The sequence below is a fragment of the Orussus abietinus genome, unplaced genomic scaffold, assembly GCF_000612105.2.
Source record: "Orussus abietinus isolate OABI.00-Male unplaced genomic scaffold, Oabi_2.0 scaffold209, whole genome shotgun sequence".
Lineage (NCBI taxonomy): Eukaryota > Metazoa > Arthropoda > Insecta > Hymenoptera > Orussidae > Orussus > Orussus abietinus.
Genome location: NW_019394364.1, coordinates 120027 through 138651, shown reverse-complemented (window position 1 = coordinate 138651; position 18625 = coordinate 120027). Strand labels below are relative to the sequence as shown.

The 18625-nt window shown below is 41.4% G+C and overlaps 3 protein-coding genes across 3 annotated transcripts; 1 reads left to right on the top strand and 2 right to left on the bottom strand.

The window, feature by feature from the left end:
* Positions 1-2194: 2194 nt before the first annotated feature.
* On the bottom strand, positions 2195-9911 carry LOC105694478 (uncharacterized protein CG3556). Its single transcript, XM_012415173.2, has 7 exons — positions 9729-9911; positions 5193-5269; positions 4854-5094; positions 4415-4662; positions 3924-4319; positions 2814-3203; positions 2195-2511 (listed from the first exon to the last, which is right to left on the bottom strand). The coding sequence occupies exons 2-7, from the start codon at positions 5263-5265 to the stop codon at positions 2450-2452; spliced, it is 1410 nt and encodes a 469-aa protein (XP_012270596.1). The 5' UTR covers positions 5266-5269; positions 9729-9911; the 3' UTR covers positions 2195-2449.
* A 358-nt stretch (positions 9912-10269) lies between these two features.
* On the bottom strand, positions 10270-11789 carry LOC105694476 (PAXIP1-associated glutamate-rich protein 1). Its single transcript, XM_012415169.2, has 3 exons — positions 11370-11789; positions 11086-11246; positions 10270-11002 (listed from the first exon to the last, which is right to left on the bottom strand). The coding sequence occupies exons 1-3, from the start codon at positions 11436-11438 to the stop codon at positions 10771-10773; spliced, it is 462 nt and encodes a 153-aa protein (XP_012270592.1). The 5' UTR covers positions 11439-11789; the 3' UTR covers positions 10270-10770.
* Positions 11790-12674: 885 nt separating this feature from the next.
* LOC105694566 (gustatory receptor for sugar taste 43a) lies at positions 12675-18530 on the top strand. The gene is made up of 8 exons (XM_012415375.1): positions 12675-13472; positions 13782-13983; positions 14051-14267; positions 14490-14823; positions 14901-14978; positions 15149-15423; positions 15515-15673; positions 16600-18530. Exons 1-8 carry the CDS (start codon positions 13388-13390, stop codon positions 16753-16755), a joined length of 1506 nt encoding a protein of 501 aa, XP_012270798.1. The 5' UTR covers positions 12675-13387; the 3' UTR covers positions 16756-18530.
* The last annotated feature ends 95 nt before the right edge of the window (positions 18531-18625 follow it).

The window sequence follows — 18625 nt, the reverse complement described above, 5'->3', positions numbered from 1 at the left end:
AAAAAAACACACTTTGCATCGCGACTTGCAACATGTAACATCCTACGAACGAGTCCAGTGATCGACGGGAAAAAATATATCGATTTACGGGGATCGTTCGTCGATCAATCGCACCCGCGATGACACTACTCGAATTTACCAAGCTTCCGCTTTTAGTTTTTCAAACGCATTTTTCCGTACACGCGGTCGACACGGTTTTTTCGCGTCTTTTTTTCATTTTTTTTTTTTTTAAGAGAAAATGCATTTTCCAAATTTTCTATAGTCATTGTAAAAACCGAGTAGAAACGCGACGCTCGAGTGTCACTTGTCACTTGGCACTTCAATCTTAAAAAATGTCTTGACACTTCAAGCGAAATTCCCTTTAAAAAATCAAACATAATTTCGAAGGAAAAAAATGCAGATTTCTCATTCAGAAAATCTTTGTGAAAATTTATACTCTTGCCGGGTATTTGGAGAAGGAAAATTTTCGGACAGAAATTAAATTACTGGGAGAGGTAAGAGGGAATTTTGGAATTTGAAATATTTTTTGAGATAAGGTTATTGGGCTTGGATGGCTAATCTTTATGTCGTTTAATTTCCTCATTTCATGACATTTTCCACAATCGAAGGATGTTCTTTTGTATTCGGACGAGGCAGGATTTTCATTCCGAAGCATGAGTGAAGCATATGACAATTTAGAAGAGAATCCAGCAGAACCTGTACCGGATGCAATTACGGTAGCCGAACCGGGCCAACCACCGGAACCGGAAGAGCAAAACCCTTTGGCATCACCGCAAGGTTCCTTTACAAAATCCACGACCAAAATCCGCTTAAATAATTCCTTTTCATTCATTACAAGCAGACATTGCATTGATCTCGTCCGAAGAATCGGAAGCATCGAACGAGACCGACGCGGATGGACTTCCGGACCAAGAAGACACAAACGAAGAAGTTCAATTTCAAGTGGAATTCAATTTACCCCCATCATCAGAAGGTTCCTCATAAACAATTTCTATATATCCCCGGCCTTATTTTTTAATACTTAATGGAAAAGTTAAGCGACAACCGTGACTCGTATTCAAATAATATATATATTCATCAATGCTAGACATTTAATTTAAATGACTGGGATCTAAAATCGCCTCTCTAATCCCGACATTTTCAAGACACGGGATACTGACTTTGATATCAGTTTAATTAACATGATTTCTTGTTTAGATGCGGAGAAAAAACCGGGAGAAAAGAAAGAAAACGTGTCGCGAGTCGGAGGGACGTCCATCGCGTCCTCGCAGGTCGCAGACGACTTAGCAATTATTTTCGGGAAAGGTGCAGTATTTTTTTTTTATAATATGACAATTCTTCCTCATTTACATATCCATGGATGTATTTAATTAATAGCAAGCACTGTCAGTGTGATGACCGGACGCTCTATTAGCACCGAAAGCGAAACTTTAACAGCGACTACATCCGAAGACGACGAAGCCGAGATTTACGAAGTGGTTAACAAATTCACGCAGACCTTCTTCAAGTATATGCAAAATCTTTCAGAGAAACGATGCGTTAGGTTCATTAACATGGACATAGACCACGAGGATCGTTCAGTTATTTTTTACTGTTCTTCCAGTTACTTAATGAACAGTTACAACGAATGCAAAAAGTAAAATCGCACGACCTGGCCCTGAGCATGCACTTTTATATTTCTAAGATTATTTATTTTAACAATATTACAAGCATCCATTTTTAATATAATTTATATGTATCGGTCACCCAAGCTGTGTTTTATGCAAAGACAATTTTGCTTGAAAGGGACCTCCGTGCCATCTACAGAAATATTAAATAATTCAAAGAGGATCTTAACATGCGATGGTGTTTCAAGCAAGAACATTCATTGATCAGATGCTGGTAAGAGACTGTAATATTTCTCTGGGGTTCTATACTTCATTGTAGTCGGTAACGTAGGTATCCTGCAGTCTCAGCTGGTCGTCACCAATTGTTTGATACCAGCTGATAATATATGAAAATCTCCGAAAGTAACGAAACTTTAATATCACCCAATTGTTAACATCACGTGGTAACTGTACAACAGTTGCAATAACTTTTTATTACGTCCAGACGAGCGCTGACTGAAATATTAATTTTTCATTTCTACAAAATGTGTCTGACAATCTTTTACTAACTACTGTTTAATTATTGGGATCTGAGCGATAACGCGGGGTTATCGTAGTACGTATCGCGTTTATTAAATATTATAATTAATATGGTAATGAGTACAATATGGTTGTGCATTGCAGTTTCATACAAAATGTTATGTCTCACAGTTTACATAACGAATCATGTATTATCTTGATATATCACTCGCCACGACAAGCGCGCCTTTTTCCTCGAACTAAACTCGAGTTTGGATTTATTGGAACCTCCCACAAATCACTAATATTTCTCATTCCTTTTCCTTCACCTCAACCGAACCACCTCACATCTTCTTGTACCAAAAGAGATAATGCTCCCCATCGCTGATCTGCAACTCGTCGACGCCTAGAAAAACAATGCAAAAATAGTATACGGCCCAGTAATCACGTCCAAAAAAATCATTATAAATTTCTAATAGATAGACTGAAGCTGATCAATCGGCAATATTGGAACCATGCTTCACTCTGTGTTTCTATTCTACGTCCTATAATATATTATAGCAGAAGACGCATGAGTGTCACGGACAAGATCACGGATTTCGGCTGAGCGCCGAGGTCTCTTTACTGCAACTATGGTCCCTCCTGGCATTTAATTTTTTTTAAAAAACCAATGCTGCTGTTAAACGATGTTATGCATCTAGAATATACCTCCTGGTGCAACCAACTGACTTCCTGGTGGCGATGATGGATCTGGTGGCACAGGCAATCTGTAGAGCAGCCAGTAATGGTAGGACATTAGCTCTTCTTTGTAGCCGGCAAGTGTGTGGATATAATGACCACTAGGCCATTCGGAGGCAGCAAATTGGAAGTGCGGTGACATTTCAGCAGCCGCGAGCATTACTCCGTAAAAGGTCTCATTTTTTGGTGCCGTCACGGTGAGACTGTAAGTCTCGTTAACGTTGCTGCCGACCCATAAGGTGTAAGAGACGTTCACCAAAGACGGTCCTTGAGTCGCACTTTCGGATCCTGAATTACTGGAGTTACCTACATCGGTAAATGGAGTCACAACTTCGCTGTGGTTGTAGGACAACCCCACGCCTGTAAAGTGGATTTAAATTTATGCAGCTGCGGATCAAAGGCATCTGAGAAAAAAAAAGTCAGAGCGAAGAATGGAATGCTCTTCGGGCACCTTTGTCACCGAACCCCTTGATGTTCATAAATCAGTCATGAGGTTCAAGGGTGTGAAAAAGACCTCGTTTGATTGTACAGACTCATCGAAGAAAGTCTATGAGTGCAGTTCGGCCATCGGGGAATTAAGATGAAGTGAAACCCCCTTCGTCGATTCGAATACAACACTTTTTTTTAAGGGTATTAGACCAAACTGCCCGAAACTTTGACACATTACTCTTGATCATCTAAGAATTGTCCTGACACATTCAAAATTTGGATTTTTTTTTGTTAATTTATATTATAGATATAAATAGAATTAACGAGGTCTCGGAGTGAAAATTTAATTGACCTGGAAATCACAGATGGCGCAGGGGGTCCCTCTGCAGTCCATTAGGGCCTCAGAAATCATAAATCCAGAAGATTTCTGGAGTTTTACCTCGATTTCTTTGCAATTATTGTATGAAAACGACAGGTGGAACATGTCATTTGGTACAATACCCAATATAATTCGACCCAGCTGTCGATATAAAAACGAACGTCGGCAACGTAGGTATTTAGAAAAATCTTTATCGACGTCGATCAAGTTCCTTGACGTGTTTCACTCCACCTTAAATGATTGTACAAAAACGTGGGATAAAAAATACTCACTGTTGCTCGTAGTCACACGAGGTGGTGAATTGTCAGTAATTCCCTGGTCGCAATCCAGAGTCCTGATACTCGCAAGATTTCGAGGAGCAATTCCAAGGATAACTTCAGCAGTGATGCGAACACTCGATTCGAAGGACCCGTCACTTTTCTGCTGGCTGGAGAGCCACGCAAGGGCAGCCGAATGGTTCCAATATATCGAGTCGGTGTTCTCAGGTTCCTGAGAAAAATGCAAAGCCTGCATGGCCAAAGCCGTAGTATGTACATCACCAAAACTGCCATCGGCTCTTTGCAGATGGGCCAGCAAGATCGTAGGCTTCCGGAAGTAGTCACGCAGACGCCAATGTCTACGGTCCTGGACGATGCATCGCAACGCCAACATCGCCATCATCATTGTATCTACAAAGATATTCATAACATATGTACATACACCTTAGAAAATGAAACAGGATTCAGAAGAACCTTTGCAGAATCTTGTCAGCCAACGTCCTCACCAGGATCATGATCCGTAGCGGTGTTTAAGATGTCTTCGAGTCTGTAAATCAGTCTCCTCCTAACATGAGAATGTGCGCTACAAACAGCCAAAGTAGCCAGGGCAAAGTCATAATCTGCCGTCGGTTCGTGGTGATGTAGGGAGAATATGAGGTTATACGAAAGAAATTGCCTCGGGTCCATGCACAGAGCACTTAAAGCAAGTGCGTAGGGAGCCAGACCCTCCGAGAATGGGTTCATCCACTGATGTCTGAAACGAAGCCCTCGTTATCCCTTCTGACCGTTTACAGGTTAACGTCCGAACAGAAAATCCTGACCCGCGATAAAAAGGAATATTTTGTAAACAACGAATTCACTAACTGAGCCGTGAACAAATTAAGGTGTCCCATTGTGTCTCTTCAATTTGATTTTCCATTCGGGAAGCCTCCTTGGCAAACTAACCTCGACATGTGCAGGGCTAGTTCCAGTTCCATTTGTTTGGCGCTCAGCTGAAAATCCAGACTCAAGGGTGGTGGGACATTGTCATCTCGCGACAAATTTCCCAACCGAATAGCTAAGAGGGCCCAATGAGTATCATTTCCCCAGCCCGCGTCTTTATCCCGCTGAGTCCAGAGCCACGTGGTCGCTCTCTCCAATATGAAGTCCGCGTCCACCTCGGCGACGACAACCTCCGTATTTCCCGCTAGAAGAGTAATAAGACAAATTCCAACGTGTATTCAGATTCCTCCAGAAGGAACCATTCAGAAGACCCCGACATATCCAATTATCTCACGTGCTTACCTTTGCCACAGGCAAAAAGGCAAGTCCATAAAACCAGGAGGACCACCGCCGCCATGTTGGCTCTGCCCCACATGACCCTACGCAGAAGAAAAATTCGTTAAACAGTAAATAACACCCTGATAATGAAAAAAACCCATATTAATGTCATTGCAAAAATTACTAGGCAACATTTACATATCCTTTTTCATTCGTTTGCATCCATGTTACTTTCGATTAAACGTTGCTTCAAGTTATATCAGCACGATGCGTTTCCGAATTTTACAAGAAGATCAAGGAAAATCCGTTTTTATCAGGAATAAATACCCGTAATAGATGAAAAGGTATCGAATAACATTAATCTCACTTTATCCGTCGATTAAGGTACTCGAGGGGAATCCCTCACCTCTCGATTTATTTCGCAATCCACACGTGACCTGCCGGTACATAACCTAAAAATATAGAAACCGCGGTTTCTGGAAGACTTACGTCACTTATAGACGATCCACGTATAGACTCGGGTCATGTACGTGACATCTAATTTAACTACTCCAGGAAGTCTTCGATCGAGCGTCCACTTCCTGGTGTGGTATAAAAAGAGCGGTTTAATTCATAATTAAAAAGAGCGAGGAACTGTGCCACCGTTAAACGGTCTTTATAAGACCCTATTCCCTATTCCTACGACGGGTATTCCCTGTAATTTAGCTTTTCAACCACCCTAAGGTCTACGATCGACCACCCCTGAATGAATGTGTCGTCCTAGGGATTATCCGGCAATCTACGACGACCCTCTCACTTGGAAAGCGCTTAAAAGTGATTCACCGGACCCTCCATGGCAACCCTTTCACTTCCCACCTTGTGGACACGCACTCGGTCGGAATATATGCGTAAAGTGAGGGTTAAGGTCGTCAGAAAGCCTAGAACGTCGAAACGTAACCTCCATAGAACCTTTTGATATAAAATTTCTCTTCAAGTACTAGGACGTCCATAATCACGCGTTAAAGTTTCAAATTAATCAGTGCCCCCAGTTTTCCAAAAGTTCTGTAAATACTTTCACTTTTTGGTATATATGACCCTTTCATACAGGTTAAGGTGATATGAAAGTGCCCTCTGAGGGGTGAATCGTTCATGAAACTTTTTTTTGAACCGAGTGCACCGAATCGCTCCAAAATTTTCGATGTGGATATGGAGGCTATAAGGAAGGTCCCGCCCTCCAAAAAATTTCATTTTTAATAAAAAAAAAATCAAATACTTTAAAAATTCAAATTTCACAGGGCTTAGGACCTTCCTTATCGCCTCCATACTCACTCTATAAACGTAAACGTAAATTCGGTAAACCTAACTCGGGGAAGAATTTCATAAATGTGGCCTCTGACGTCACTTTGACATCTCCTTAAATGACACATCATGTCGACATGCTATCACGTCCCCCTGAATTTCAGGTGGCAAAATCAAGGTGGAACTCGCGACGGCGTTAGAATTTCGAGGCAAAAAGTCACCCGGGCAGCGTTATCGAGCGTTATCGAGCGTTATCGCGGTGTACCTGTACCCTCGCGCATGGTGCACCAATGCATAAGAGACAATCGACGCATGCAGGCCGTGCAAACACGGCCGAAGTCGACTCGGTGCATCCAGAGCGCATGAGGGACGCCCGGCGTCGGGACGTCGAACACGGGCGCGCATGATATTGCGTGGGATCGATATCACGGCGCCTGTCGCTCCCCGAGACCCGAGTCAACGTATATACATCTCGGTACCTATGTGCCCCTCTATGTACACGGCTTATCCTCGGTGCGGTGCACTCGGCGGGCTCCATTGTTAACCGGGCCAGCTCGTGCAGCGGTCCGATCGAAATCGCCGTTTCGAAACTGGGAAAAGAGACAAAAAAAACACAGCCCACGCTTTTTCGAATTGCCCCCGCCAAGTGGATGTCGCCTTCGCGCATGCGCGGTGGACACGCTCCGCGAGTAGCGCAAGACACTTCTCATATATACATTCTATGCATTAACGAAAATCATACACTTTGTAAATATTCACAATGAAAATCTGACGTTTATCTACCATAATGAAATTTAACGAAAATCATACACTTTGTAAATATTTACAATGAAAATCTGACGTTTCGCTATCATAATGAAATTTAACGAAAATATTCCAATTTGTGGGGTTTTTTTTTTTATATAGAATGAAGTGTCTGGTAATAATCGCGAAGTAGAGAATGTATTTTAATCACGTGTTTATAAATTAGTATATCTAAATGTGTCATTGAGATTATCAAGAAATATTTTAGATGTCTTTGGGTGGAGTTTAGGAGACGTCTTAAGAAATCTGTTGCTTGAGACGTTGAGGAAGGTTACAAAAAGAAATATTTCGAAATTATTCCGTGCTACTAGGGAAGTGGGCACTCTAGAGATAAGTAATCCCTTCAATTGTTCGCTTCCGTTAAGCCCGGCCCACGCCACGACTTGTCCATCGCTCTACTCGAGCGGTCCAAGAACCTCGCGATTTATAAAAACCGCACAAAGGTGGAAGTCGCGGGCGAAATAAAAAAAATAAATAAAGGGAAGAAATCCAGGCCGAGTGCACTCTGGCTCTGAAAGTTGCGCGGATTTTTTGGGCCATGTTGAAGCTCCCAAAGTGTGTCGCTCTTTACTCCCTTTTGCGCGAGCAATGGACAAAGCGCGACGCGTCGGCGAGGCTTTAGAAGGATGTAATAATTTTCCCTTTTATGACTGGATAATGAATCTCGCGTAATTTCCCAGCGTCCTGGAAAGCGACGTCCGGTGACGTTAATTAGAAGGGAGGTGTACGCGCATTTGAACCGTATATTATTTTAATACATTAGAGATTTTACTCATATTATTACTGGAAATTATTAGTTGACGGAAATAAATTAATTAATATATATATATTATTGCCCGAATAATATAGATTTGCAAGAAACAATGATTTCGCCGAGAGGAAAATTTAACGTTGACTTGAAGTAATTTTATTCACTGAGTTTCAATGAGAGGCGGTTAATGTAATTTTCAATACAAGGATCCTGAAAACGGGGAAAAATTAATTTTCACATTCGACGAGATCTCGTATTCTACTTTCAGTGAGTGACATTAATTAGAAGGGAGGTGTACGCGCATTCGAACCGTATATTATTTTAATATATCAGAGACTTTACTCAAATCCGGCCCACGGTGGAAATCGATTAGTTGACGGAAACAAATTAATGTACATATATATTATTGCCCGAATAATATAGATTTGCAAGAAACAATGATTTCGCCGAGAGGAAAATTTAACGTTGACTTGAAGTAATTTTATTCACTGAATTTCAATGAGAGGCGGTTAATGTAATTTTCAATACAAGGATCCTGAAAACGGGGAAAAATTAATTTTCACATTCGACGAGATCTCGTATTCTACTTTCAGTGAGTGACATTAATTAGAAGGGAGGTGTACGCGCATTCGAACCGTATATTATTTTAATATATCAGAGACTTTACTCAAATCCGGCCCACGGTGGAAATCGATTAGTTGACGGAAACAAATTAATGTACATATATATTATTGCCCGAATAATATAGATTTGCAAGAAACAATGATTCCATCGAGAGGAAAATTTAACGTTGACTTGAAGTAATTTTATTCACTGAATTTCAATGAGAGGCGGTTAATGTAATTTTCAATACAAGGATCCTGAAAACGGGGAAAAATTAACTTCCGCATTCGAGATCTCGGATTCTACTTTCAGCGAGGAAATCTAAAATTCCATTTGAGAGTCCCCGAGAGATTCGAAGATGACAGAGGCGGAAGGACTCGAGAGATCAAACGGAGTCCTTTAAATAATGAATTTGTCGAAAAGGGAATAAATAAAAGTCAACTGCGTTGGGCAATCGCGATATTTCCCTAATGATTAATTCACAGAGAAAAGGCGCGAGGCTTTGTGAATTTCAAGGTACTCCTTAGAATTAAAATCAGGAAGATAATTTAAACACTCAAGCAGAGTAGAACCGAACATTTTGTAGATACATTGTGACAAAGCGATTTGATCAGATCAGATCTTGACCTATCTCATGACAGCCTCGAGAAATTCCGTGACAAGGAACCTCACTTAATTCCTATTATTTCTCCAGGGTTCAATAACAGCACTGCCCTAAGGGATAAACAAGGCGTTTCCTTCCCGTTGCGTGAAGGAAATCATTGAAACAATGTGATTGGCTACTCGAAACGTTTCTCAGTAACCTATAACACTCACGAGGTAAGACAATCCCTGTCATTAAACAACTCCTTGTCCCAAAGCTTCTATTTGGCTTTGTCAGAAAAAAAAAAAAAATTAACCTAACTGGATAATATTTTACTGGAATTATTTGACACTTTAAGGCACATTTAATCATCTAATCCACTTAAAATAAACGGAACCTTTTTCCCTATTATTTTTTAAATTCTTTTAGTGTGACGGGAAAATAAAGAGGGTTCAATTTTGCGATTGAAATACCGCCCGAAGGAGTCCTCGGATCTTGCTCTTGGTGCGGGACCCGAGGGAAGCGAAGGTACAGGACTTACGCCGAGCGTCCCGGAGAGATCCTCGAGGTGAAGACCGAGGGTGGCACCACTTCCCCCGCGAAACGACGTCCCTCGGGATCCGCGGTTCCGGAGCACAGTGCGCGGGTGGCGGAGGTGGCGGAGGTCTCCGGGTAGCGACAGGCGTCGCGGCGCTCGGCGTCGTCACGATGCGCCTGTCTCGTGAATGCGCAATGCAGACTAACCCCCAGGATCGCACGAGGGGTTCGTAGACCTCCCTTCCGCCTCCCAGCCCCTCGACCCCACCGCCAGTCGATTTCCTGCGGAGCCCTTCGCGTCCCTTTTCCGCGCTTCTCGTCCTCCCACCACGTCGCTCCTCTCGACTTTTGGCTTTCCTGGTCGCAGAAATATTCAAACCGATCGTTGACCGAATTTGGACAAATCTAAAGCGTGGTACTGTAGAAGAAAAGTGGAAATTAGTTACTTTTATCTCTTGGGATCGATCCCGTTCAATTTCGGCGAATTAACGAGTTAGTTATTTACGATTAGTGTACGATTACGATTAACAGAATCCCAGTGATCGTAATGGTATACAGAACGTATATTAATACGATGTATCTACATCTTACACGTAAAACTCTTTGTACAATAGCTTACAGCTTTAGAATTAGTTACCTAATTAATCGATCGAGTAAAACGCAGGTTTACTTTGCGATTCTCGATTGGGAATCAAGGCGCGCACAGTGGATGTGAGTTCAATCGACCAATTACACGCTAATTCTTATCCTCACAGAGGATAGGGACAATACCTTTTGATCAGGTAGCATTTCTTTCTCGTAATAACAATTTAAAAGGTACTCTAAAAGAAATAATTACGATGATAAGAGATTGATTAGTCCACTTTTCCGATATTTCTTTCTTAAATACTAAGTTTGCATTGCATTTCTCAAAAGGCAACAGCCAGTCACGACTTAGTGCAAGTTATTCAGTGTCGCTACCTATGCATCGAACACCGTTAAAATAATCCATTTAAAAGTGTCCTCAAAATTCCCTCCATTGCATACAAGTATAATTTTTGTCGGGGTTATGTAGGTTGGGGTTTCAAGCCAGGCGACTCAGCTTCGCTCTTTTTTGGACTCGAATTGATCTCTTGTTGTTCCAGCCTCCGGTGACGTAGCATCGTCGACAAAACTCCATTGAAGCTTGCCGTTTTCTTCTTAGCACTACCTTTTGGCGTGCTTTCACCTACTCTGCGTACTGGTAACCGTGGAGAAGACATTTCATCCATGAAGTCAAAATCTGACTTCTCTTCAGGTCTAGAAAGTAATTCGACATTTTTAAATATTTATTCACAAGCATTAATGTCGCAAGCAAGGAGAATGAAAATTGTTTAGCTTACTTGTATTCTTGCAGACCATGGTCCTGCTGACGATTGTTCGAAGGTACAGGAGAAGGACCTCGCCTTCCGGGGCATTTCCACTCCAGTTCCAAGATCCGACCGTTTCCTTCCAGGCCTTCGATTAACGCTACGATGTCATCAGGCTTGAGGGACCAACCGTTCTATATCGATATAAATAACATGATTTTCATCTTAGAATAATAAATGAAATGAAACAATATATTAAATTGTCATCGACAATAACAGCAAGTAAGCGACTTCAAAATGAATAACGAACAACTTACCATGGGATCAACTTCATATTTTTCGTCATCGGAACATTCAACCGACCATTCCTCGTCGTTCCTTTCCATGTTTACAAACAATATTCGAAGGAAATGTCAACACTCGAACCAGCTACATTCTAAGCTTCGCATTTTGAGGTTAGTTCTCTTCCTAAAGAGGATAACCTTGGAACGGCGTGTACCTTCATAAACCCCGATATTTTGTCATTGGAAATACGTTTGGCACGTCCTTGCAGTCAAAAAGTCGTACAAATAAAGTTTCTCAAAATGCTCTGTACAGTCTTTAAAAAATAGTAAACACCATGACAGTCAACTAACATCTTTTTAGGTTATATCGGCGATACTCCATGAAAATGAAACTGGAATCCGAGATCGATTTCTCGTCAGGCTGTCTAATCAAGCTCTTCCCTCCATCGTCCGAGAGACCAGGGTCTCTCTTTCGCACCTATATTTACAATGAGTGCGACGAAGACAATCTGATGTGAAATATGTACTAGTATTCTTCCTCCTTTCTTACCTCACCGACCATGTTTCGTGATAAGGCAGCCTCTCCCGAGACTGAATTTATCCATCATCGATTGTGTCACACTTTCAGCATTTTTCTCGTCCGCAATTATAAAACATAAATAAAAAACGTGATTAATAGAGCGGTTGCCTTTTCCATTACTTCCTACAATAATGAACACGTTATAAGCACATTTTAATTTCAGTGCGATTCAAATTGGAACATATTTCGTGCCAGTGGAAATATATCTACTCTTCGACCAATCACAGTTTAGGAGTGAACGGAAGTAGCCAATCAGCGGCCTCCATTTCTGGCAGCTTGGGGAACAGTTCTGCAAGTAGCGCGGAATTTGAATTAGATCGAACATTGATCTGAACGTGATTTATTTTTAAAAAATAATCTGCAATATCTATATTAACCCAATAAAGCCAAAGCTTTTCGTCAACGCGTCAAAATACTTTACTACGTCTAGTCAGGGATATATTCCCGAAAATTCTTATAACTTTTATATAAAAATATAAATCATGGGACAAATCAATATTCTCCTCGGCTTTTTGTATGAATACAGAACACCAGTACGACGAACATGCTTACATTAAGGCAGCGTATGTACATTCAGCAGAAAACACTGTTTTTGCTCGATAGAAGTAATCGTCATTCCGTGTTTGTTTAACCGACATTCGAGACAGGTCTCTGGATTTGTAAAAACATTCCAACTTGGAAATGCAGCAGTTCCAGTGCAATTCCCCTCAGCATGCACTTCTACCGGCAAGGAAAAACCATCCGCTTAATTTTCGGCGTCACAAATAATAAGTTGTCATCTCCCTAATCTCATTTCCATAAACGATTTAAATTTCCCATTTTTTCCCGCAGAACTGTCTCGGTTTATATCCCAGGTTCGAGGAAAATGTTAATAACAATCGTGGTGTTTATCATCCCTCTACACCGGCAATTACACCGATAACGTGCAAGCTCCGAGCAGCACAATAATCTCCTGATAAATGTGCACTTTTCCACGTGCACTTGCACGCCATCGATACATACATTTTTAACAAAAAATCATTTACAGACATCAACGTCACAAAGGGACAATAATTAGGTATTATTAATAAGTATACTTTTCCTTCGCAATTGGTACAGTGAAATCTTAACGAGTCGGCACATCGTGTCCTTCCTATTTCCAGATTTTTCTATATTTTCATTTTATTCGCAGGTGCATCGGGTCGCAAACTGCATCGAATTTATGAAGCGCAGTCAAGTGGTGTTCTAAAGGATAGCCATCTATGAATGGTGCGATCGTCAACAAGAATTATCATTCGCCCATCTGACACGTACGAATGTATTAAGCATTCGCGGTAAATAAAAGTCGATGCATCGGCTTGCATAGTTTTCACAGGGAAGCTCGACCCTCTCGTGAAAAGCACGCCTAGAAATCCCCCAGCAGGTAAACCCGACTAATTATGCCGAATTCACGACTATTTCAAGTTAACGCGACGAGGAGTTCAATGACAATATGCTGAGCAAAGTGGATAACAATGGCCGGGTATTTCCAAAACCGCAAGTCAAATGGGCCGACTTGATGACCACCGGGAAAACACGTGAGTTAATTATAAATATCCAGCACCTCAATATTATTACGAAACAGGAGACATTTTGATAACACTACTTCCTAGTAAAGCTCTTTTTTCATACCTTCATATATTAATAAACGAATTAATAAAAGATAATGCATCAACCACGAAAGATACGTTCGCCTTGATACCTAAAAATAAATATATAAAATAAATCCCTCACTTCTCGTTACGCTTACATTAATTAATATGTGAGTTTACACAACGGTGGCGAAGGAGCTTCGTTAAAAAAAAAAATAAAAAAAATGTTACTTGACAGAATTTTAATTTTTGCAGAACCTCCACTGCGGCTCAACGAACATGGCACCGACGTCGCCGAGACGAAGACTATGCAACCTGCTGTAAAGTCGGATCTTTATTACGCTCTTTTTCCTATTTATCACCTGAGCAAGATATGGGGATTGCTGCCTGTGAGATTCGTCAAGCAAAGAGGTGGTCGTTGCTTGGGACAGAAGCACCTGATCGACATTCTTTACGGGTAGGTTTTATCTCAGGGCCAATCGGAATGTTTAGGTAGTCCAGAGTATGCAAATTACAATTTTCAGCTGCCTGTTGCTGCTGTTTTTGATTGTCGCCGAGGTATGGGGCTTATGGAGGGACCTAAGAGACGGATGGGAAAACAGTACGAGGTTGAAATCGGAGACTGCTGTTACCGTAACTTGTGGGGATGTCCTGGCAGTGATGATCATGGCTGCAGTTTCGGTTTTGGGATCGCCATTTAGGTGGGACCACCTGCAAAATGTGATGAACATGTTGGTAGAGGTCGGCATAAAATTTGCACATTAATTAACTTATCAGATATATTACTAATTTATAAGTATATTCGCTTAGCAAATTTTTAGAATATGGAATTTTCTCAAGAATGCTTACTTTTATGCTATGTTAATTTAATTAAGGAGTGTACGTAAAAATCCACGTAAGGGATAGTTAAATTGAAAATTCTAATTGAAAGTATATACACTAATTGTCATTCTCAATGTACAGGTGGACGAGAAGCTTGGCATGGTATCGCCGAAGAAAACTTGCAGATTCGCCATTATCATCATAGTCTGCACCCTCACATACTTGATAACAATATCTATAGTGGACATCTACACGTGGGACTTCCAGGCGAAGAAGAATAAAAAAATGCACGACAAAGGAGCGATTAATTACGCCCCGATCTACTTCATGTACACCATAGTAATCATCATGGAGTTGCAGTACACCCTGGCTACGTACAACATCGGCATACGGTTCGCCAGATTGAACAAAAATTTGGAGAACTTGCTGAAGAGTGGTCAAATCAGCGACTACCTCAGGAAAGACATTGGCCTAGGTATAAAATATTTCCAAAGTAATTCCCTTATTTTTTTTATATAAAATATCGATGGTAAATAGAAATCATTTACATAGGAGGGATCGGCAAAGTGGACGTGCCCGGTCGAATGGTCCGAAAAACGAAGATCTCTGATTGGCTGGTAGTCGGAAGTGGTAAGAGATGATACTGAAATAGAACTCTGATAACACAAACATCCCGAGAGTTTTGCACCGCTCTTTTTTTTTATCACATGAACTTACACCACATTAATTGCTAAAATCGCGATTAAGAAATCTCTCCCAGCACTTAATCTCTTCTGTTATCAATTTTCATTTTCTTTCAGATAGTCGAGGAGCCGCTGACACAATTTCCCAACTGGTGACGGTACACTCCTCCCTCTGCGACAGTGTTCTCCTCTTGAACAGTGCTTTCGGCTTGCCCATCTTAGCGGTTACCTTGACCTGCATTCTGCACCTGATTATCACCCCATACTTCCTGATAATAGAGGCCAACAGTGATCGACATTGGCTCTTCGTGGCTAACCAGTGTTTTTGGTGCATCCTCCACATAGGCAGGATGCTCATCGTCGTGCAGCCTTGTTACGTCGCCTGTACCGAGGTAATCTAACATTAATCTAATAAAAAAAAAAATAATAGACGTAAGAGAATCTACTCACTGGCTTAAATAATGCAAATCTCGTATCCTTTAGTCGAAGGCCACGGCGGTGTTGGTGAGCCAACTATTGTCTACAAATTGGGACCCGGAATCACGAAAGCAGCTGGAAGTATTCTCTCTTCAGTTGTTGCACAGACCATTAGACTTTTCGGCTTGTGGACTTTTTTCCGTGGACCGGGCTCTCGTTACCTCGGTGAGATCGATAGTACGAAAAAGAAAATTGCGAATTCGCGGATCGGATCCACGATTCTGGGCATAGTGCACCTCTTCAGGGTTTATAGTTGAAAAAGATGCGTTTTGGTTGGCCAGAAATCACGTAATCACGATTTGGGAATTTCTCTTGGGCAAATTTCAATTCGCAAACTGTTTTCCGATTTTGGGCATAGTGCACCTCTTCAGGGTTTATAGTTGAAAAAGATGTGTTTTGGCTGGTCAGAAATCACGTAATCACGATTTGGCAATTTTTCTTGGGCGAATTTCAATTCGCAAAATGTTTTCCGATTCTGGGCATAGTGCACCTCTTCAGGGTTTATAGTTGAAAAAGATGCGTTTTGGTTGGCCAGAAATCACGTAATCACGATTTGGGGAATTTCAATTCGCAAAATGTTTTCCGATTCTGGGCATAGTGCACCTCTTCAGGGTTTATAGTTGAAAAAGATGCGTTTTGGTTGGCCAGAAATCACGTAATCACGATTTGGGAATTTTTCTTGGATGAATTTCAATTCGCAAACTGTTTTCCGATTCTGGGCATAGTGCACCTCTTCAGGGTTTATAGTTGAAAAATATGCGTTTTGGCTGGTCAGAAATCATGTAATCACGATTTGGAAATTTCTCTTGGGCGAATTTCAATTCGCAAACTGTTTTCCGATTTTGGGCATAGTGCACCTCTTCAGGGTTTATAGTTGAAAAAGATGCGTTTTGGCTGGTCAGAAATCACGTAATCACGATTTGGGAATTTTTCTTGGGATAATTTCAATTCGGGGAGGTTCCATAATATAGGCACTTTCACCCCACCTTAAGGAAAGTACCGTGAACTAGAACCACATAAGAATCCCCTTAATCAGAACAATGCAGCCATAAGTTCCCCCTGAATATTCATATCTCTCTCTTGCATTTCAGATAGCAGGCGCAGTTACGACCTATCTCGTGATTCTGATACAGTTCCAAAAAGCCGACGACACGAAGGACGCGACAGACGTGTTGAAGAACGTGTCGCAGTTCATAAAAAACGGCTCCGTGCTCCAAAACGCAACGACGTTGCAAAAGCTCATCTAAAGAGCCTCCACCATAACGAGAATGCATTGAAACGGCGCAAGATTTCGATCAATGAGCAACAAGCACTGACAATGAGTCAATCTCGACCCGCCCTCGACAAAGGCCCATAATTCAAGATACCGATTAACTTATCACACGACTACGAGTCGTTATGGGACCGCCGGCTCGGAAAATAACGTAAACAGCATAAAAGTTTGAGCGCATCTTCTAGAGCCCCGCGAGCAATGGAACAAGATGAATTACCACGATGACATTTAATACTCCAATTCTCGTACACGGCGACAAATAATATATAAATACAGGATCGTCGTTAACGTTCGTTATCAGCGCGCTGAAAGCCTTCACGAATGCCTCGCAATAGTGGCCGTAAACTTGGCAGAAGAGCTATCCAGATTGTAGGAAGAGGACGCCATTTTGAATTTTTCGCAACTTCGTCGTTAAGCTCTTCCCAGCACGTTTACGGTCGCTACACCGAGTGAGAAATATAATTTCTAGGCACGATTAATTACTTCCTACAACCTAAATACTTCTCGTTAAAGATTTTCGTTGCAAACCATTTTCTGAGAGGCATAATTATCGCAACCGAAGTGACGACAAAGTTAACATCAAGTGGGACCGATTTTGCGAAATGAATTTCACGTAGAAAATTCATATAATTCAAAATACTAAGTTATATCACTTTCGATGTAAAAAAGAAGAAAAAAAAGAGGAAATATCAGTAACAAGGAATAAGTATCGTTTGAAGTTGCCGCAAGAATGAGTTCACCGGAACACTTTTCGTACTTGAAGCTGATCTTAAGAGAACCGAGTAATTTCACAGTTTTATTCGATCGCCCCTCAACTTATGTAGGTAGTGATCTCTTCGATCCGAAAGTCTTGTTTAAAAAAATTCGTTTCTTTTTCTCTAGAAAATGATTCTTTCGCTCAGGTCAAGGATTCAGTGAAGGCCTTAACCGGCCGATCGCAAAATACCGATTCCTCTCGAAACTAAGTGTCTAAAACTCGTAAGACGTCTGTCACAGCCAGTCGAAAACGTGCCCCTTTCCGCAGACATTCCGCAAAGATTTCCGCGCATAGAATCTTCCCCTCTCGAGAACAGCGTCCCGAGTTATGTACAGGCGAGCCCGGCGATCGATTCGCGTTTTTTCTCCGCCTCCGGTTCCCTTCCTCTCCTCTCTATACATCGTACAAATAATTATCCTAGTAATAAATATACGTTAAATCGCTTGGGGCCCGACTTCAGCGACGAGGCGGAATTTATTTTGCCCGGCAAAAGAGACTGCTGGCAAGGTCGACGAGATTTAACGGGATAGCTGCAACAGATTCTCCACACCCTTTATCAAAAACCGGCGGACTTTAATAAAACGTAACCTCCTCTTTTGCAATTTTCCCATTTATCTTAACGCCTCTGATAACTCGCAGCCTAAAGTCGCCTTTTCGTAATGACGCTCCACGCTCGATTTTCACATCAAATCTGGTCACGCAATTAAACCATAAAAAAAGGGAAATAGAATAAAATACGCCATCTTTAAGGCGACACGAAAGTGACATTAGAAAAACCTCTTTTATACCATTTCTCTCCAAAACGAATGAACCGTTTCGTTTTAAACTTTACCCCGTGAATCTGGAGGCCCTAGGAAAGGTCCTGACAACCATGAAATTTCAATTCTTTAAAAAATCTCTTTATAAGCTCCACCATTTTTGTAAAAAAAAATTACTTTCATGGGTGTCGGGACCTAACTTAAGGGCAAAAAATATTCAAAATTAAAGGAACCATGACCAGATTCTCCTTCAAAATCGAATATCCAGTGTCATCCCGAAAAGTCACCTTAATTCCCTCAGACGAGATCCGATCGCTCTGCAAACGTCA